This window comes from Danaus plexippus (assembly GCF_018135715.1).
Source record: "Danaus plexippus chromosome 3 unlocalized genomic scaffold, MEX_DaPlex mxdp_34, whole genome shotgun sequence".
NCBI classification, from domain to species: Eukaryota; Metazoa; Arthropoda; class Insecta; order Lepidoptera; family Nymphalidae; genus Danaus; species Danaus plexippus.
The window spans coordinates 1,485,445-1,508,533 of NW_026869846.1; the positions used below are offsets into that span (position 1 = coordinate 1,485,445).

General features: G+C 33.8%; 1 protein-coding gene across 1 annotated transcript in view; it reads right to left on the minus strand.

Moving 5' to 3' along the window:
* Positions 1-23,089, minus strand: part of LOC116779712 (fizzy-related protein homolog) — a 31,743-nt gene that overhangs the window by 4,517 nt on the left and 4,137 nt on the right. The window contains exons 3-7 of the mRNA XM_061527076.1: positions 12,569-12,831; positions 3,033-3,143; positions 2,790-2,912; positions 816-950; positions 447-561 (exon numbers count right to left, since the gene is read on the minus strand). Coding sequence (XP_061383060.1) covers positions 447-561; positions 816-950; positions 2,790-2,912; positions 3,033-3,143; positions 12,569-12,831 — 747 coding nt within the window. The remainder of the gene's footprint in view (positions 1-446; positions 562-815; positions 951-2,789; positions 2,913-3,032; positions 3,144-12,568; positions 12,832-23,089) is intronic.

A 23,089-nucleotide genomic window follows, 5' to 3' on the forward strand; every position in this document is an offset into this window, starting at 1 on the left:
ATATATGTAGCGGGACATTCTTGTAACGGAAATCCCTTTCTAAAATCCCCAAAAATCATATATTCTTATCTTAATTACTTTCGATATGAACGAAATATAAAAATACATCTGTTAAAAAAATTGTAGGTATAGCAATTATTTGTATTATAAAAAGAAATTTGAGTGTTTGTTTATAATACTAAAATAACAGCTATCTATTGAAAGCATATGGATGTACCTAGTTCACAGTAGATAATACGTGTGTTAAAATATTATTTTTTTATAAAATTATGTCTGTCTGTCTGTTTGTTACTATTTATCACTGAAACGGCCAGATTGATTATATAGAGCCATTCACGGAAGATTATTGTTGAAATAAAGAGTGAGATACATTGCTATTATAAAAAAAATATTCAGACAGAACCTGGGGGCAGAGCTAGTTTTATATGTTACAGCGTTATACTCACGTGGAGTTCTGGTGTCCCTCTGTCGTATATGTCTGTCCCGGGAGCCGGAGCTGAGCACGTCGCCGTTCCAGGCGAGCGCCCCCACCCGGGCTATATGACCCTGAAGCTTAGTTACCTGACATAAAAATTACAATTTAAATTTATACAATACTTTAATATAAACAACTAACCAATTCTAGGATATAAATTTTTTGTCAAAAAGTGATAACACCGAATTAGTTTTTTTTATAAGTCGATTATTTTTTTAAAATTTTTCCCCTGCTTTTTTGTGTTAAATAAATAAATTATTTTATGTCTGGCAGCATCTGGATTAAAATCAACGATCAATGGGCCAGGTATATAAGATTTCCGTATAACAACGTACGCTACCTCCTTATTAACGGCGACATCCCATACACTGATGTGACCTTTCTGTGTTCCAACGGCTACCAAGTGACCGCGCTCGCTCCAAGCCACCGACGTCACAGCGTTACCTTCGGAGGACAGATCACAGAGACGAGTCACCTTAAACAAGATAATTAATGATTATAAATATTACAGTATTAATAGAGCATTTAATTTCTTAGAGAATTCAAAGGCGTGTCTTTTGAATATTTTTATAAGGTATAATTAATAAAATGAATAGTATATCAAACGATGACATACCTAAGTCGCGAGTACACGTGAGTCATACCTATGACCTTAAGAAACTCACCTAGATCGTTTTATTATAAAAATACAATGCCCATGAAAAAACTACACCAAATAAATTTTATATAAAAAAAATATATTATTAATACATATCAAAGTAAAGATTTGATATAATTAATAAGACTATTTCATTTAACTGTGTGTTGAATGCAATAAACGCGAGGCACCTTATCAGGGTATAAGTATTATTAAAAGAAGGTCGTCGCCCCCAGTCTAGAACTAGTCTACCCCCACAGTTGTAACGCCTACCCAGACTACTGGGATTCATACCGACCTAGACTGGTACAGTCTAAGTCTCGGAATACTGCAAGTTTAATTGCCCGAGAACTTTTATGTTGACATACATATATATATATATATACATTTTTTTGTCTAAATAGTTGGCATATCCGGGATGTATAGAACATATTGCAAGGATCAATTTGGATGTTTATTACAGTGTAATTATTCAATTAAAGCATTATTTACAACGCTATTGACAGGTTTTTAAATACAGGTTTTTTTTTTTGGGGGAGAACAAAAAAAAACATCTCAATAACTTGCAGTACTGCAGCGTTTCGATTTATCAAGTTATTAGGGTTCTGCGAGTTCAAATAAAAACCGCGTTCTATAGATTAATCAATTATGATATTAATCAAGAACACCGCTGTCGGGATTGTTAGTAATTTTTTTTTACTATATAACTATTTAACGTCATTTAATCTAATTTGAAGTCCTAATTGGTGTCTGCAGAATCGTATCTTATTTTAATTGACCGACAGCTATTATTGAAAACAACTGGAATTAATGAACTATTAAATCAGATAAGTCCCGGCCAACATAATAATTATATTATAGGTTGAAAAAAAAAATATATATATAACCATATTATGCGTCCAAACTTGAATTTCCGAACATATATTTGATAATTTCAATCAATCAACATCGCGACTCTCACTTGACATTTCAAATCACGTTTTTTTTTTTGTCTATATTTATGTGTGATGCACAAATTCTAGACGATTTTATTAGTGGTATATCGAGTTATTTATATAATCACATCATTTTTATGGCAGCGGTGCCGATGTTCGTCTCGTCGATGGTCCCATTAGCTCAGTCGGTTAGAGCGTCGATCTAATAACTCGAAGGTCGCGGGTTCGGTCCCCGATCATGGGCCAATGACTCGCACGCTTTTATATTATTTAGGTGCAGCGTTATGTGCATCTTTGTACATGATGTTTAAGCATGAGAACAGCGTCTTTACGGACATTTCCAAATCCGTTACGACTTTCTGTGTCGCTCGTAGTATTTTAGTGTCATTAATTAGCATAAAGGTAATTCTAGTATGCAATTTACCGTTTTTTTTTCCGTCTAATATACGGAACCTGTATCCTAAATACACAGTGGCACTATTGTCTGGGTCGCGTTTTTAGATACTGGTTTCATCACGACTTTGTCTTGCGTATAATGCATACAGTAGTTAAAAAATATACAAAAGTTTAAAAATTTTATCTATAATATGTTCTTGCGTTTACAGGTTGTGTGTATGTACAATAAATCTGTATGTTAAAAAATTTGTGTATGTGTGCGTAATGTCTCCGTCTCTCGAAAGTCTGTTAATGTGTGTGTTTTATAATCTTAATCGTATTATGTGTCTGCGAGCTAAAATCTTACCTGGCTGGTACACGCGCTCCATAGATACACACAGCTGCCCAGTCCCACGCTGAGCACATTCTGAATGGACCAGTCGACGAGGTTCAAGTAGAAGTCGTCTTGCAATTCCGGAGCGTCTAGGACCTGACCGAATTAGAATATGTTAGCCGTTTCGACTTTTTCACGATGGAATTTAATCCGTCTGCAGAAAGTTTAATAGCCTTTGAAGCGTTATAGAATTCTCTTAAATTCTTTTATACTCACTTTGAACGGTATACGTGATATTTTCCTTGTTGCTTTCCTGGGTGACCGCAGTAGCTTCTGGGACTTAGCTGAAACTGGCGACAGGCTGTAGGGCGATGGGTCGATGTTTTCCTTAACAAACGAACACAGAACTCAATTAATATCCCATTTTGCATTTTTATCGTTATTATTGAAATGTCAAAACAACAAGTCGGCTAAAGATACATATGTTTAAGATAAATATATAAGAAACTTATACGTCTCCGATATTTATACGACATTTATTACTCCATATTATTTATAAAATTCTCACGTAACACTTAAATACATCTGACCCACGTATACAGTCCAACAAAACAGACTAAAATGTATAAAGGCTAAGGAAATAAACATGCATTTGAGTTTACGTTTGTAATTCAATCAACACTCGAGAGAATAAATGAACACGAAATACAAGATTAATTCAATCGAAGCCTCTTAACTACTTAAATAACCTTACGCGGTTATAAATGTTTTGACAGACCAAAAAACAAATTAAAATTTGCGAACGTAATCAAAGGGCAAAAAACGTCTCGCTTAGTTACTGTTCTTGACAATCTCATTACAATGATAGAGTCCGATCGAGATCGAAGTACAATAACAGTAAGTGATCACCGCACAAATTAAGTTCCGTGATACTAGTATGGGAATATTAAAAATAATATATATTACGGGTTGCAAAAAAATAAACTATATAAAGTAGCAAGTACTGTCGGAATAATAATGATAATGCACTCATTAGACGCCGAAGCAATAAAGAAGACAAATGTCCGGTTCGCCAAATAGAAAACAGAGACCGACAAAAACCAGTGATGGATTAAATCAAATTATTTAAACGCTCCGTAGCTTTAATGATTATAATAAAATACTCCGATATTACTCACAGCCGTTTATTAATTTAATAAAGAAATAGGAACTTTAGGTGCAAGTTAAAATATTCTTTAATTTAATGTAAGCTAAAATGGAATAATTTTAGTAATTTTAACTAGTTTTGTATACTGTCTGACCATAAACTTCGTTTTATTTGAGGTCCAATTTATATTGTCTAAAAACCTCCTGAAGCAGAACGCGAGTCCTTGAAGGTTCGACTACCCGTACTCTTTTGTATGAATCGAGATAAAAACACACTGAAAAAAAATATAACCTAACAAAAATACTCCTTACGTTCTGATAGTAACGATTTGTCAGCGACTTTTTTCTGCATGGCAATATTAATTACTAAATACTATTGGTTCAGTACGTTCTAATTAAACCTACCAGATATAGTAGATTATGGCAATAAACTAAACTTGTTATAATTTAATGGTAACACAGAAGTAAATTACAACATTATTACTTCATACAACTAGAATATATTTTCATAACTACCGTATTTAATATAATTTAGTGCTGTTATCGCATACAGAAAAAAAAACTTCTAAGCAGTTTACTGCAAAAAGTGCACATTTCGCGTAAACTTACGGCAATAACGAATGACCGTGAACCCGTTTTTATAGCAGTACGCTGGTTATGTTGGCAACATCGTACAACACAGCCTGGCATAGCATTACAAATTCGTGGGACCGAAAAATATAATGCCATACCGAGTGCTCCTTTTTAGTAAATAATAATATGCAAAAACTTAACGTGGGTGTTGTGTAGAGGACGACGGGAGGGCTGTTGTGTTAGTGGAGTTTGAACAAAAATGAATACTTTGCACTCTTCGGGTCATAACAACACGCCCACACAAACACAAAGAGGGCTTAGAGGAGACAATAAATATCGATGATAATGGAATATATATTGACTTTACATTAAATAAACACAACAACAGTTATGCGCTCACATGCGGCCGGCACGTGGCACGGACGTGGCACAAAATATATAATTACGATAAACTATGAATGAAAATGTAACGGACGTATGAAATAAGATGGAAAGTGCATTGTGTTCGGGATGATTAATTCAACAACAGCCACTTAAAGATATATTGACTTAGTAAACGATCCGCCCATAACATCCATCGGCCTTGATCATATGGTCGAAAATTAAAGCACGCTGTATTACGTAACCTGAAAACAGCCTCCAGGGTATTGCAACTGGTTTTAAAAAACGCCCAAGCCACTCCGTCAGCTCGGATAACCAATGATAACAAACGACGTAGACAAACTCACTACACGCTCGTTACCGAAATTGTGACTATAAATACTATCGTGTTGTACTTGGCGAGATTGAAATAACAAAATCTTATTATATATTAATAATAATTGTATTACAAAAAAGTAATGATCCAACAACCAGATTCTCATAATCTATTATAAAACTAGCGGAGGCGATTACAGAAATACATATATACATACATATGCAATACGCTCTAATGCCATTTTGATTAGCTTAAATTATTATTTCACAAATTCAAAAAACATCTCGTTCTGTTTGTATAATTAGTTTTTAGTCACGTCATATAGTAATAAAACATAAATAGACATTTAGGTAAATTGAGAACCTGTTCTGCGTTCCGACTCATGCATCGACTAAACGCCCGAACAGCATCCCAGATAAAAAAAAAAATAACATCATTATTCCACACGAGAATTATCGAAGCGATCATAGATGCCGCTATAGTGTGTGTTAATGAATGTCCCCCACAATTGGCTATTTCCTTAACATACAATAGACGTATTCAGACTAGAATAGATAAAATGCGCCGCACAATACACCATACAACGATGTGAACTGCTACATTAAATTAACATCCGAATAATGTGAATAATTAGACGTAAACATAACTCCGAGTACGTTGACATTAAAATATATACATACATGTATTTAAAAATCTTAAATGAATCAAATATGCCAACGGCATGCATTGTAGGAATTAAGATAATGACACGAGAACGTTTTAAGAAATAAGTAAAAGGAAGCATTTCAATAAAACTCAAAACCACAATGATGTAAGGTGAATGAGCAATCAGGATACCAAGTTTGTTAACCTCAGCAGTCAGTCAGACGCATAAAAAGCTAGAAATCACCATCCAGCATGTAGTGACTAGATCACAGATAACAGATTGATTGGTGCTATAAATGAATGGCATATTTTGTGACCCGCGGTTCTCCATAAACAGATCACGTCAGGAGCTTAAATAATACACGTAAACTACGGTCAGGCACCGTCAATCCCCTTTCAGCGACCGTGAAATGAATACACAATAATAAAACACGGAACCAATTTAAATTTCCACAAGTCTTTTACGACATCTCCAAGTACGTTCGAGCTGTAAAACTACACGTCTAGTCTCTGGATATGAATTTTATCTCGCCTAGCAATAAATTACCATAGAATATTTACTTCTCTAAAAAAAAAAAAAAAAAGAAATCTCATAAACGGAATTCAAATTAATATCGAGGTAAACAAACGGTTGACTGTAGTCTCGATGATTTTATTTATCTGCGGTGACTTAAAAGTTCCACTAATTCGAAATTGCTGTCGTAAATGAGACTCACAGATTCAATTGACACAACCGGTCAAATAAACGTAACCCCATCGGGGTAAGATCGCAAAGGCCTCAACAAACATAGGATTGTGTAAATTGTAAAGGAAAAAGCTGCTAAATAGATGGCACTCGCGGAATTCAACCGTGAACCGGTAGATGTTGTTTCGGTAAACAAACTGAGAAACACGATTGAGCACTTCTGACCAGTACTATATGCTGATGACACAGAAGCTGAACGCCTTAAATTTAAAATATTTTTTAAGAACTTTCAACTTTAATACATTAACAAATTGTATATACAGAATATAATTATATATACATATATATATATAGAAGACAACGAACAATTTAAATAATGATATTTTTTATCAAACGATATACCAATGTGGGTGTTAATAGCTACATTAAGGCTTTATGATTGCGAATATGTATTTTTTTAATTCCTTTTAAACAACAACAATAGGGACAAACGAACATCATGTCTCGATTATAATATATCAAAGGCCAAACCTAGGTTCAGATTTATAAAGCGAGGCACTAACGAAGAGCCAATAAGCTGTTCCATTGTCAGACATTCGTACCCGCCGCGTGGTGTCGGTTAACAACACTGTTGTATCAGGAAAATGGACCGTTCTATATATCAGATAATATACAGGACATCTGCATAGTGATTGGTTTCATGTTAGTGTCAATCAGTTAACTTTCGATGGAGTATATGCTAGAAGAAAAAAAAATGAGACGCTCGTACGTCAGTCAACTACATACAATGTTTGACGACCGTCAAGGCCAAGTTCAAAATCGCTGGCAATGGCATTAAGTAAAAAAAAAATCGATATAATTAAACGAGAAACTGCGACGTCTCGGAAATTAGAACCTGCACAATGACTCCAGAGCATGACTTGGCTCTTATTCCGGAACAATCTGAGACATGATCTAGATTGTTAAACCGCAACGGCAGCTTCGGACGACTCAAAAACAACTACAAAGAAAACGATTTCATGCAGTCTGTCAGATAAAAGAACATAATGCATTCGCTGAATCTAATATTGAAAAAGTAACCAATCATCTGATAACAGTAATTACGAATAAGACTAAATTTTATAACTTCGTAAATAAGTCAGCAACAAAACGAAAGGTATCACTCCGAGAACGGACTTAGATAAAAATGGGAGTACAAATTGATTAGTTTTTATAAAGACGTCTCTGTAATTACACTGACGTTTGAGTACTCTAATACATACCGTAGATTCATGTAATTACAATATTTAATAGTTGCTAACTAATTGAGGTTACATTAATTTTTTGTTCACCTTATCGTTCCAATCCATTACGGCATTCACGTGAGAAGTAGCAGTTAGTTAGGCCTCTTTATGCTAAATTTTAAATCAATTTCTTTTGGTACATTCAAATCCTATCCCGAAGGATACGGAACGTTAATTAAAAATAGCGTGATACAATTGTTACGTATGGCAATTAAAAGTTATCGCGATGCAGATTAAAAAAATATATATATATATATCCATTAAACTTAATTTGTGTACTACAAATACTTTTTGCATCATTGCAAAAATAAATACGTCACGCTATATACTTCGTGCGTTGAAAATTTTAATCACGGATACGTCCTGACTCTTACCAAAGGTAATAAAAAAGAAACAGCAGTGGTACCACAAACAGACCAATGAACCCTAGGATCGCACGCATCATTGAAATGCGCAAGCGCAAAATTTGTAAATGCAAAACGTCTAGACTTTTATATGTTCAAGGTCTCTAAGCTCAACTTACTAGATAGTAATACAAATATTCAACGCCCCTTCAACATGATTGTAGAATATTTACACAATAATTTAATTGCAGACGACATCATATCAGGCGCCATCACATCACATTGAGAACATAAAATCCTGTTCCAACAACTTCCATGCATATTTTAAATTCGTAATTAGAAACGCGAGCGACACGAACAGATACGTCCAGATATAAATCATCATAGACAATTGTGCGGATATAATCGCATTAACTTGTTAAACGAGAGGTGCTTTACCCTGCCAACATGTCAAGCAGATAGGGAACCATAAAAAAAGAATCGGCACGTGTTCACTGATATATACTTTTTTTTGTTGCATTCGCTAACCAAATTACGCGTACGGTTAGAAAAAACTTGAATTCTTTAAAGTAGGTAGACGGAATTTATTAGCGCGAGCCGAATGACGAGTGTTATGCATCGAACAAAAATCCATCGGTGGTCAAAAATTTGCATACATTCAAAGCGCCGAACAGATTTTATATGAGGACGCATTTTGAATCGAAACAATGACAATGTCAATGCATTTATCAGAAGTCAAAAAAATTTGTATTCTGTAACTAATGCACGGGTAATCCAGTGGGTGGTGCCCAGGACATATCTAGAATGTCATGAATAGATTTAGTATTTTTTTTTTGACATTCAAAAAGAATATATCGTTTTCAGAAACATCATCGTCCGATCGTTATATTCCTATAGTATTGACGGCGAACTCAAATGTAAATACTGTTACTCTGTAAGCGAACACAAAAAATAATCATATTTCATAAAATTATTATCAAGAATACTTATCTCAAATGAATAGAGTTTTTAATTATCAAATAGCATTTCTCATTTTTTTTCTGTATATATCAGAATCTTGTGATAGAGATATATTGGTTTATAATTAGGTATTTTTATTTGTTTTATAGGTATATCCGTTAGTTGGAGCATAAAAACTTGGAAGTTGCGGAGATATGTTATCTTCGAATCATTGCCAAAAATCAATTAGCCGCTTAAAATGTTTTTCAACCATTTCTCGACCTTCTCACCTTAATAACTAAGATGTACTCTAGTTTTTCTGACATTTTTTATCATCTACCTGTCGACGAGGTTACGAGGCTCCTCTGACCGGGTCGTGAACGGCAATCAACAACTCTGACAGCACACTAATGCACTTAAATGGATGTAAGAAAAAATCACTAACTTCTTAACATTACTGTAGATTACATACTAGTAGGATGTGGTTACAGCGTTATACATTGTTTACTCGAGACAAATCTCACTGGCGGCTGTAAGACGCGCTGTAAAACCATGGGAGGTTGACGATCTTTTGAATGCATAAAAAAATAATTCAGTAGCCATGGCGTTAGAAGTGAGTCGCGAATGAAAATAATGCATCAGATATACGTATTGAACATGCAAATGTTAATATGCAAAACGTCTGATCGAAAAAATTTTAATAATTTATTTTAGGTCGTTGTCACCGCCGAGTGATGTCAGACGGACAGACAAATGACGGACGGAAAAAAAAACAATGGTCGACAGCTTTGTATCAAACGTAATGGCTAAAAAAGATGCACGGGCTATAAAATTTGTTAGACAAAAAAAAAGATATGTGCAAAATTTGCATTCGCGAAGAAACGGACAAAAAACGTGTGTATTTTTATTAGGATACCCTCATTGTCACCGACTCGCTAAATACTTCATCCGCGATAATGGCCATACAAAGGATATTTTTTGCAAATGGGCACTGTCATCTTTTTACCGACAAGTTTGCTTTGCTAAAAATGTTTCTGTTTGTACAGCTTGTGTAGTTTGTAACATGAAAATTAATATTCAATAATTGTTTTAGGGTTCAAATGACGTTAAATTATTCAGACTGTATTGATTATATTGAATATTCAAATGATAAAGCAACCGTCAATATACCGTTACAAACCTAGCACATCTAACCAGTCGTAAAACACAATATTTAACAGCATACTAAAACAGCATACCTATCCGTCTAAAATTTTCGACACGCTTAGCAAAATACTTATTTCGCTTCCCACATATACGTCCGAGTGAATTTCAAGACATTTGATTTTTCACACCGAGCCTTCCCCCAACTCAATTCTCACGTATATTCCGTGTTACGGTTTACTGTTTATCGCTACACATCAAACTGTTATTATCCGCGTATTAAATTTAAAAAGCATGCTAGCGAAACATAACAATAAAACCATATCCAAATAATTGAATTTATTATATATTTAAAAAAAAAAAAAACGTAATTTAAATTCACGTTTATTGAATAAAGTATAAATTAAATTCCCTACCGCTATGAAAACGACTCCGAGTTGACACAAGATAATTGGTCTGATATTACAAAGGAACCGCTTCGCGGAGTAAACATCGCGACAATAACAGAGGATAATGCATATTACAGCATAATCATGCAAAATACGCATACCAACATATGAATACTATTCAATTCTATAACGAGCTGTACATGATATTTGAAATCTTACAATAGTACACTTAAGATTCTATTTAAATTTTAATGCTATATGACGAGCAATAAAGTCTATATAAAAAATATCTATAAATTGGCCCTTAATAAGAACATTGTTGATCCCTCGAGCGCCTAATGGAGGTAATCAACGTTTACGACATCCGATACGGACATATGGATACTAAAAGTGTCAAATTACACTAACAAAATTTAAAAATCAATGGCACTATAAAGTAAAGTAATATTCTATATATATTATTTTAATATACATTAAGTTTCGTTTATAGATTAAGGATAACACTAACCCGTATCTCCCGATTCATACTTAACAAGTGTACAGCAATGAAGAAAATTAACAAACGAATGTAAAATCGAAGCATGAACACGTAATAAAACGCTGCTAACACGGGATATATGGAGTTTATATTTAAAATACCACCAAAAAAGACTGACATGTCACAACAGGATTCGGAACGCATTAGATGTTTGAGTTTATTGTGTGATTGCCAATTTGTACTTTGAGAAAATCAATTTAGGACCATCAAAAGGTTGAACTCCGGTGTCATGTGTATTTATGAATTCTTATATTCAAAATTACATTTATTATAATCGCCAAATATACTGGCTTTAATCCATGAAAGGCATGCATGTGTTAGAATTGGAAGGAAAAAAAATTTTTATAAATTCGACCACTTTTGGTTCCCAGAATAACTCTTCGTGAAATACTATATAACAACTTATTCCTAATTTGGCCAGTGTAGAAAAAAAACGCAGACAAAGGTCTTGGTATTTATTATTGTTACTGTTATAGTTTATTGCGATTGATGTTTTTTAATTATCCGAGCCACTCAAACAAAACCATTTGAATTTTCAAATAAATCATAGTCGTTTTATTTAGTCCAAGTGACAAAAATCCAATAATCCATAAACATTCGCCAAATACCCATTAAATTTTGCTAAATAACTTATCAGGGCCGATACAAAAATGAAACATATTTTTTAATATATCAACCTGATGCCTTCATAAATATCAACGTCACACAAAGCATCGACTCCGACATTCACACTCAGAAGGAAATTTATCGTCCGAGAGGCTTTATGAAGCGCATAAAACACAAATCATAATTCCATAACAAAAAAAGAAACATGGACGCTAAAGTCTCTTAAAACACTAATTACCCTTTACATCCGAGGCTTTATTGGGATGTCGTAACCATATCAGAACAATATGACACGACAGTAATGCAGACATTGATTCCACAAAATACATTTTGTTTGAAAGCAAATTTTAACAGACATAAATTTTGATATAAAAAAAATACGAAGTGCTCTAAATATTTTATGCTCCTAAAATTTTATTTATTTTCAAAAAGATTAATGTTATGATATTTGTGATAGCAGATTCACTTTAATTCTAATCAATTTTCGAACAAAAGTGAAAATTTTAATAATAATCCTAAATCACCGAGATAATTGAATATAAAGTTTTTGGAAAGGACATAATGTATACATTTTAATCACCGGCAATAATTTTTTTACAATTTAAAGGCAAACATTCTAAGCAATATATATTAATTTTATCGGCCTACCTGAGCTGGGCTATGTCCAGACTTCGACGGAAAAAAGGTCTTAACGTAATATCATTTCATGCATATCCTAAACTGCGTGAAATGAAAAGTTTACCATAAACATTACCATACCATTTGGAGCTACATAAAGGAGAAAAATTGAGAAATAATTTATTTATATTGTTTAATAGACTCACCTCAGCGCTGTGTACGGGGGCTCTGAATCTGAATACTGGCTTGCACTTGGTTGCTGGTGACACTTGCAATGACCCTAGAGCTGATTTGTTCCCATCGGCGTAGTTCGTCGGCGGTGTTCTAAGCTCCTCGATGTCAGCATCCAGGAGTTCATTACGAAGAAGGCAATCGTATGCGAGGTGATCACGACCGCCTCCAGCACCGTCATTACTACCATCGCTGCGAGGCTTCTTTGCTGGTTGATTTTCATTGCCGCATAGGATAGCTGACAAAAGGAAATTGTATGTCAGAAAAAGCTTAAGTTAAATAACTCATCTCATAATATCCACAATAACTTTAAACGAAATATATGTACATTAAAAAAATTTGGAAGTAAAACAATTTTGATTTTCCTATGCTAATTAAAGCTGTACATCAGTAACATTGGGAAAATAAACACATTTGTTATACAGCCCAATAAATTTTCCTGGACATTAGTCATCAGAGGCCATACATAACAAGAGACAAGAATTTTATTTATTACAAATAGTTCACTACTTTGAGTGTTCCAAACATTATGTAACTCCTTATGAGCATTTACAAATAATCAATAATTGCTTTTTGATTAGGAAATCTCTTAGACAACTAAACATTCAGTTTAAGAATGCTCTATATACTTATCACAGTCTCAATAAGTATAAAGTTCATAGCTTTAATAATATTTTCAAAATAACCTTTTACATGAGAATTTAAGAAGTAAGAGATTTAATGACAATAATTTGCTTTGAAAAAATATCAACCAATTATTGAACAACGGAACAACAAATGTCTGTCAATTATTTAACATTAAGATTATTTGGACAAAAATAGTAAGAAAAAAAAATCCAACAAAAACTGACAAACAAATAAAATAGATGAGGTTATCAATCTTGGTGTATTAAGACTCAGGTATGTGTTGTATAAATTTCAAACGATTATTTGTATTAGTTACGCCGGCGGTAATCCTAAAATAGAATGATGCGCGCGCGCCGGTCTTTTCTGTCCTGTCAGAGCCATATGGCCCAGCGCGTGCCCGGTGATTCATTATGGTACATTTTTAAATATTTAGACATTTCCACACCTAATAGAGTGCATCTGACGCAATACTTTTAACCTAGAGTCTTTGTTCTGAATTTTAGATGGAGTTTGTCATTCCAACAAGCAGAAATGATCCTAGTTACGGAAATGAAACAGTACACTCAAATTACCCAGCCGACACTTTGTACATATCAAATTATGTAATTATTATAAACAAAAGAAATTCAATAGCAATGCACGTGGCCCAAACGTTGATACATTAATCACTCGACGTCAGTTCAGACACCGTCAACTAGATCACAAAATATTAATTCGCGACCTGGGAGACATTGCCAAAAATATACTTTTTTCCCCATAAAATACCAACGCTTAGTTCGCAGATTCTGAATCACTGGCAACTTAAAAATGCAGTGATTCACTAAACGCATAAGCTTCGTAATGATTTCGTATAGGGAAAAATCTATATATATTTATATGACGTGTTTTCGTTGTGTCTCAAGATAGTGTTAATAATTAGTAACAACAATAAACAACATCGTAAAGACCAAAATATAAGAAATACTCAAATAACATGAAATTTAATTTCTCTGAGATTTCATACAAGTAAATATATATAATTTTTCTTTAATTGATCGCACACGACTTTTTAGAATACAAATTGAGTGTGCATTAACACGAGGAGATTTACTTGGAACTATTTATTTTAAATTATTCAAATAGCCATTCCGTACAATCAGCGTCCATAGCAACTAATACGGTGGTTTCGTATTCAGCGCTGATTAAATATAATTGATCCTTTCTATGCATTACAAAAGATTACATAATAATTAATTACCAGACATCGTTTACGTATTCCCATTTATTGAGAACGTGTTGTTCGAAAATAACTAAGTTTAAATGGGCAGTATTATTTGTAATAACCTACTTACCAAAACTATTGTTGGTATATATTGCTCTAGGAAAATTTTGGTATTTTGTTCACGCGTGTTAATTCGCGGACTAGATGTCTTATGACATATAATGAAAATTTCATAAAACTCGATTTGGTATAACAGACAAACTCATTCACTTTAATATTACGGGTGCGGAATAATAATTCTAGAAATGTTTAATTCCATACTATGGCTGTTGCAATCAATGTGTATGTAATCAAATTTTTAAAAAAAAAACCTCCCAAATGACAGTTAATTGCTTCCCGACCGGTTCATTGATCTCAGAACCGGACGCAGGAACTTCGGAAATGCGAACCGAAATTGCATTTCAATTCTAAACAGTCAAAAGACAATCTAATAAATAGTACAATCACACAATTTCCTTCCTGGACGGCGACGAACATGGAGCGTTGGTCGTTACACTTTGTACGTATTTGGTAATGTACGTGACAAGCCCGGACATAATTAATGCGCACATCGCCAAATTTGACTGTAACCTGCAGCTTGCGAATGTGCGCTGAAATATTATTTGAATAGAGGCGATATTGCTAAAACTTGGATTTGTAATTGTCTAATTCTAACCGCCTTTCGCAAGGCCTCCACCTACAGAGCTGCCCACATCCAATTTATTTTCCAATTGGCCCAAACTTCACTATAACCGTGTCTGATAAAAAAAAAACTCTGAAAGTATAACGAACTTGACTGAGATAAGACTCGCGATATTAGTAGACTGTAAAATATACTTCTTATCAAATTATTAATACCATTTTCAGGTCAGTACAGATTTCAGGCTTTTGGGTATGTTTTTTCAAAACACATTTCAAACAGAGCTGGAAATTCATAATGACTTCCGTTTATCTCTAACCGCATTCACACAAATGCTTGTAATATCGTATACACTTAAACATGACTCAGTAGTCAGTAGATACGTCAATCGATAAAGCCAACATAGAAACAATGGTATTTAGAAATAGCTCGATAATTTATAGGTAACACGGCGTCGGCCGCTATCTACGGAAATTCAATGAAAGTGTGTCAGACACTTGAGTGTTATCGCATGTTCCTGTTACAGGTGAACACTGGCGGAAGCTAGATTTTAAAAGCGTTTATCGGAGCAGGGTACAAGTGTACCGTCTGATTTACGAGCGCACGGTTAACTTGCTATGCAATTAACTGTAAAACTGTGGTTTTGTAAATGTCACTAAAAACCTTTACGGCTTCCTCGACACAAATGTCGTGTGTGGTTTAACGACGCCTTGTTCTAACACTGTTGCATAGGTGCGTGTATTAATAGACGAGAATTTACACATCTCAGTTAACAAACCCATTTACCGACCGGCTAGATGTAACATTTTAAAATCATCGCATGCCATATTCCTGTCAGGTATAAACGATCAAATGCGAACGGAATATAAAATTACAAAGCAATATTATTTTTTTCACACGCGTCACTTCCATAATATCGAAATTATTATATTCCAAATAACGAAAACTTATTAACTTCTATACAATATATATATACACATATAAATTGATAGTAATCATGTGCTCACAAGAGATTAAAAGAACGAACGAATGAACGTATGTAGAAATGTCTGTCTTGATCCCATAAAACTTTCCTCCCAAGGGCTCTCTGAACATTATTTTATGTGAAGTAGATAACTAATTGGTTCATTCGCCTCGCTTCTGGATATTGGCGAATGCAAATGGAGGCATGTTTACTTTAAGTGGCTCTCAGATTAGGTACGTTTGTCACAGCTCACGGGAACGGTATTAATTAAAACAAAAAAAAGGAGACTTGTCCCACAGGTCTTAAAATATGAAAACTGTATTAAACGGCCGTCTGTATATATAATTAAAATAAAACTACAGTTAAAACAGCCATTGTATGACGTTTATTTGTATTATAAACGCTGGAGGTGATGTGTCTACGTGTTAGCTATGTTAGGTACACAGTGCTCGGTTGCACGACCTAGATTTTAAATTGCAGCACGACTCTACATAGTACATGCACACGATCAATAAAAGCCCTAACAGTAAAGTCCTCTAATAGAATACTTCCTAGACCAGGATACAATTTAGATTTACTATTATTGATTGAATTTATTTATATAATTCAGGTCAAATTATTATTAAAATCAAATATAATTTGCTTTAATTGATATATTGGTCAGAATAAAGATTGCATTTAAAGTATGAAACGGATATAAATCCCTAGTAATAGTAATTGCTTGCGCAATGAGTAAGCAATGCAGTGTCTTGAAGCAAAGCTAAGCTTAGCAATTTATCGATATTGCTATGTAGTTAGGTACCTCACTATACTATTAACTATAATGTCTTGAAGGTTCCGCATGCTGGGGCTTGTAAAACCATTTACGAGCGTAATTTTTTTCAAGCTCATCACTCAGAAAATTCTCCTCATTACGTTTAAAATTATATTGTTAGATGATGTGTCATTTTTTTTTTTTATTAATTGCCTTCAAAACTCGCCAAGAAAACTAAATTGACGTACGTATTATAAAGAATAATACGAACATCAAACAATACTAATGAAAAAATATGATCGTTTTTATAAACCTTAAAATTTAAGCTTTAAAATTAAGCAAAGAAAAAAATATGATAGTCGATTAATATGTGCCTGCAGAACGGAGAAGAATCTTTAAATAAAAAACGCATTATTAATTTTTGTATCGGATCCATGAGGGTCTTGGCAGTCGTTAGGAATCCGAGGTACCATAATGGTAATCTTAACATTATGATCAGAAATGGCCTGAATGTGCATTGTACTGGAGGAGTCGGTAATAGTCGAAGCATCTAAAACGCTGGCCCGTCGAGTACGTTAGAACATGAAAACTACTTTAGATAAAACCAACAATTACGTCTCAAGACCCAATCGAGACTGAACAACAGACTCGTTTTAAAGTATACAACCAGAATAAATAAACATAAAAGTATATGACTAGTATTGTAATTGTCGAATATTAAGAGATATGTATTTTGTAACCTAATATCGTTTGTATTGACAAAGAACATGGTTTAAATTAAATATATAATATACGTAAACGAAGCCAGCAGAGGACTGAAATGGAATGTCTTATCGAATATCGCAGCTAGTTCTAGCTCGGCTAGCCATTCGAGATAGGTTCAATGCAAGGTCAATAACGGTATTCAAAGCGAGGAGAGCATTGCGAACGGCTCGACTAATGCATCTTGCATCACAGTGCATTCTCAGAGCTACGGTTCCTTAACCTCGGTTATCAGCTATTAGGACTACTCGAACGTTGTAGGTAACAGTAGAAGATTTGTTTTTAATGCACCTTATCGCCGAGCTTTATCGGGTGACCGGGCCACCATTGAAAATAACATAAAACAATGGCGTTTCAACTACTTTAGTCACTCGGATAAGATTTTAGTTGAAAAAAATAATAATAGGAGAGCAAGAGAATAAGTCCGATTACCAAATAAGTGGCATTTGGCCAAGTACATTAGAGATAATTTTGTAATTTTCCCTTCACCTAGCGGTTGGTGAGAAAAAAAAAACACAAATTGCCATTTTATTTCGTATACAATAAGTTAATAAGGTTAGGTGGACGTCTATTATATTTAAATTATCCGATCATATATCATTGATGTTAGAAATGTTATGAAAAAAAAACATAAAATTTATTAAATTGGTAATGTAAGAAAAAAAATACTTAAATAGATGACAATAATCGAAATAGAATAGTCTATTGACAACGGATAAACTGATGTGGGCGGATCAACAAAATCACTGGCAACATACAATCGATTGTAGGAAAGTATACGAGCCCACATACAATTGACTCTCTTATATATAATATATTGAAAACACGAAAGTAATTGCATGAAAAAACCATTACGAAATTCTCTGGCACTGCATGTATGAATAAACATTTGAGAGTGAGATCTGTATCATTTTATCATGCAGTTTACCGAATGAACGAGTTCCAGACGGAGCGACGTGATGTATCTTTAAAATTTAAATTCACCAGCAATAAAAATGAACGCAACATATTCAGAAACTTTACATATTGGTTTATGCTCAGCTGTGATGTCGCACTTCAATTAGATACCTTCGCACCGTTCGGTTGGCAATCATAAGGAATAGAAAATAATTACGTACAGAAAACACTATTAGCAAAAATCACAGACAATATCTAAATTTACTACTGAGAAACATAGTTATAAAAACAACTGATACCATGTAAAATTTTCTCCGAACGTCAAGTAATAATACTTTGTATAGTATAATCATATGCAGTCACGAATCAAAGGTTTAAACGAACCAACAAAGGTTCAAAGATGAAAGGCTTTAGAGTGAAGTCAACGCAACCAGTGATGCAACATGGAAAAAGGAAAATAGGGGGAGCCTAGATACAGTACGTTGACCTGTCATTGTGTGGCTTAGCTGATCATAATTCATTTAGAGAATAGACAGAGCCATAATAAACTTTTTGGCAGAAAATTAATGCAGATTAATTCCTTGAATAATTTATTCAGCCACACGTATTTTATCTCGACTTAGAGAAAAAAAAAAATTACATAAAAAATAAAAAATTGTTTGGCACAGCTATTAAAGATCCAGTAGTGAATCAAATAATAGAACATCTCGATTTGATGTATAGGAACGAATGGAAATCATATACAATTATAATAATAACATAGAAGCAAGTAGTCAAATAGGCAATAAAGGTTAGGAAACAATTCGTGTCGGACGCGTTGCAGATAATGTTTGTTCAAATGAATTCGTCGTCACGGTATTAGATATTCAGTAAAATGATGTTCTGTGAGTGCATTGAACCAGAAACGTGGTTGATTACTAAGACACAGTCGGAGTCGTGATGAACACACACAGTTTTTTTTTTTGCCGACAGTAGCTTTTTGTACATTTTAAGTTAACAACACTACGACAAACTCAGATCCATGGAATATCTCATCATTATTCATGTCGCATCACACAAAACATATCATTGAATGACAATAATGATAAGAAGATAATTTGTCAAAGTTCATCCTCATTAAAGGCTATGGTGATGTCAGACTGGCAATACCTAAGTCGACATCAATTGATTGGCCAACATTGTCTGAGGCCGCCCTAGATTCGATACGTTGACAACTGATTTATGCTTATTCTCAGGTGTCAAAAGCATAATGCTGAGATGAAAAAAATATCCACCAATTGTACATAGACGGTCCTAAAGATTATTGACATCGTCACCAACCAGTTCTGTAACTATGTAAAACAAAAGCCGTCATCGAAATATCAATGCTCTGCTCTAACATTATGAATATATCTGACATTTAAGTTTAACTTAAAAATAAACAAGTAACAGTAGCATTTGTAGAAAAGAACAAAATGAAATTGGTATATTGGTGGAGGCCTTGGAATAGATTTAAAAATCGGTAGTGGAGCAACGGCCCCCGCTGAGGCCACTCATATTTTCTTAGCAAATACGAATACACGAGTCTCTTGTTTGCTCATGTAACTGCTCACAGTCAGGTGCTAAGTCCGTAATAATTGAGCGTCGCCATACACCAACCACACAGGCCCCGTAGACCTCAAATAGAACCTCCAACTGTTCACTGCGAGCCATTTTCGGTCTACGTTTCGTTGTTTCGTTGCCGGACACGCTTCAGTGACTTCAGCTAGTTTCTCCGACCTACTTATTTTAAATACCATGAATATGAAAGTCGGAATTCTAATTATATTTTTAATTGTAACATCCACAGCAGTAAATTAAATTTTTTTCTGTGCCCAGTTACTTGAAAGACAATCGCGATATTTTTTATTCCTCGCATTCAAAATGAAATCATTATAATCTAGATGGACTCTTGAATCTTACGTGCTGTTCCATAGTCCAAAAACAAAAAAAAAACTTTTACATTCCAAACTTGATATAGACGATTGAAAAAAAATAGATATCATAGAGCAATATATTGGTAATAATATCAGGCACAATATGTCGATGACATGATAAAACAAATGAATCATATATACGGATCCTTGCAACATTTCAAATCGAACAGCTGATCTCTTGAGAGTCAAGGTTGAGAATAAAAAAACACATCGCAACATGTTCGCACATGTTAATACAGGTAATATATAAAGGAAAATACAAATCGATTCACAAAACGCATGACATCACAGGTCAACTGATTGATGCAGACAGCTCCTTCATTAGCCTTCTTAGAAACAGTTACATAAATAAAGTAACCATATATACACAATCGCGTGAAAGAATAAGCCTATTAAAATTCCAGAAACCTTTCTGAAGTGCCAAATAAGAAACAAAAGTGTTGTGAGCCAACGAGAGCCCTGTACCTATAATGTTCAAAGTACTTAGTGAAAATTATGATCAAAACAATTTTTATGTAATTTACGACTGTGTAAATTAAAAATTTTCATACCCTCCAAACGGTCTGCAAGCCTAAGCGGCGGTAACATTACGCAACAATGTTCCAGAAATTATTTAACAAACACGTGGTCCTTTTAAAATAAAACATCGTGTTGACTCAGCTGATCGGTGCATTGAACTTAAACAGGTAACATAATGTTTAATATATGAAAATTCCACGATACTTATTAAAATGCAAGGTCCGGATCACCGAATCACGGGCCGTCAGCTGATCGCACTTGATATTTCAGTCGTCGGACGTAAATTTAAGAGATTTTTATACGGACGATTTATATTTATTAATTAGCCCCGCCTCGAGAACCTGTTTTAAATTTAATTACATAATTATATATAGCACAACGTTCAGGCATAGTAAATTTGTGAGCAATCAAGTTGTGCTACTGTTCAGCGATTAAAAGATATTTATTGACCGGAATAAATCAATTAAATGCCTTGCATAGTAGATGTATGTTAACAGTAGTATATATTCTAACTGTCAAGAAGATGTAACCTTCGGATGTACAATATTGACTTTAGATGGACGGGCGTGAAGCAACCATGGGCCTCATGTATCGAAAGTTTAAGTGTTAAGTAAATATACCATAATAGTTATATGACATCATTCTCACATCTGATAATGAGTCGAAGGCTCTTCGACACTTAGATGAAGCCACGGTAGCCATACGCTGGCCTCGATACCCCATGGCAGTGTTAAATACACAAACCTTCGATGGAAGATATATAAAAGATTAGTCCACAAGCTATAAAGATAGCATTTAGCAATGACTAACAGTCGTGGTGCTTACGAAACAGGTCATTGGAATTTAGAATCCATTTAGATTTTTATTTTATTTTTTTTTTATTTTGCATCCAGACAGCCAAATAGTGAACCTTGTTTTCTCTAATCGTTTATTCATAAATAATAATTCACTATTCTTGTTTTATATATGCCTCAATAAAATATGATTTTTTTTATTATTTTAGTCTGTCCGTTTGTTAATAACAACCAAAAACTGTTTCATATAGGTACTTCAATGAAAATATACCGATAAAGAATTAATCTTAAAATGGGAAACAAAACTTCATTAATTTTAAAATGATATTCAGAGTATTGAGAGAGTAATTTTTCAAAGACAGACGAAAGTTCACAACTGCTATGTATTTTTTATTAATTTTTTTAATAAAATCGTTTTTTGCATTGTCACGTTGACAAGATATAAGAAATGACATTAAATACTCCTCATAAGGAATCTGTAGTGTCAATAAATTTGATCGAAAGTGTTAATTTATCATTATCAAATATGCACAGACCCACACACACTAAAATGTATAAATTTAAACAGCTGGAGATATTATCACTGACAAGTGCAATATTGATTCAAACTAAAAATGTACGCGGCTCGGATACGGAGAATGTAATTGAGATCCAAATATTTGTAAAATTTTACACGGAATATTTTAACGTAATCAGTGACGTTGTTAAAGTCGAATTACATTAAATACTCCGCGGTGCGTCCTTTAAAAAAAATCAGTTATTTATATCGGCGGCTTCGAAACTTGGATAATTTCATTTCTATAAAATCATACGCATCTTCACTCACAGCCACGACGACAATCGTCTGATAACTATGGCTTATCAAAAGTCAACTAATTTGTACTGAATGTCACTGGGACGTGTTGTCCTTTGCACTATCAACCGACAGGTTGCAAAAGCTATCTAAAATTGCATTTACGACTTTCAAGACATGATAAGAAAAATATTTTTTTAAATTATATATGAAAAAAAAAAAACCATTTAATAATACTATCGTTGATGTTGTTGTGAAAATATTTAACTTCAAGAACGATAATTGTCCTTAGAACTAGCGTCTTTTAATAAATATACGATATAAATTTAAACGTATGAAAATGAATATATATATATATGTACGTAATATATGGTTTCGTCAAACCATATTCCTGGTTACCTCATTACTTCTTAGTATCTCGTTAATTCTTAGAATTACTTTTTTTCCACGACGTCAAAAAGTATAAGCAACAAAGACGCATAAATACGAAATCATGACGATGCGCTAATATATTGGTTAATAAACGTAAATGAGCAAGTATACTTTAGTGA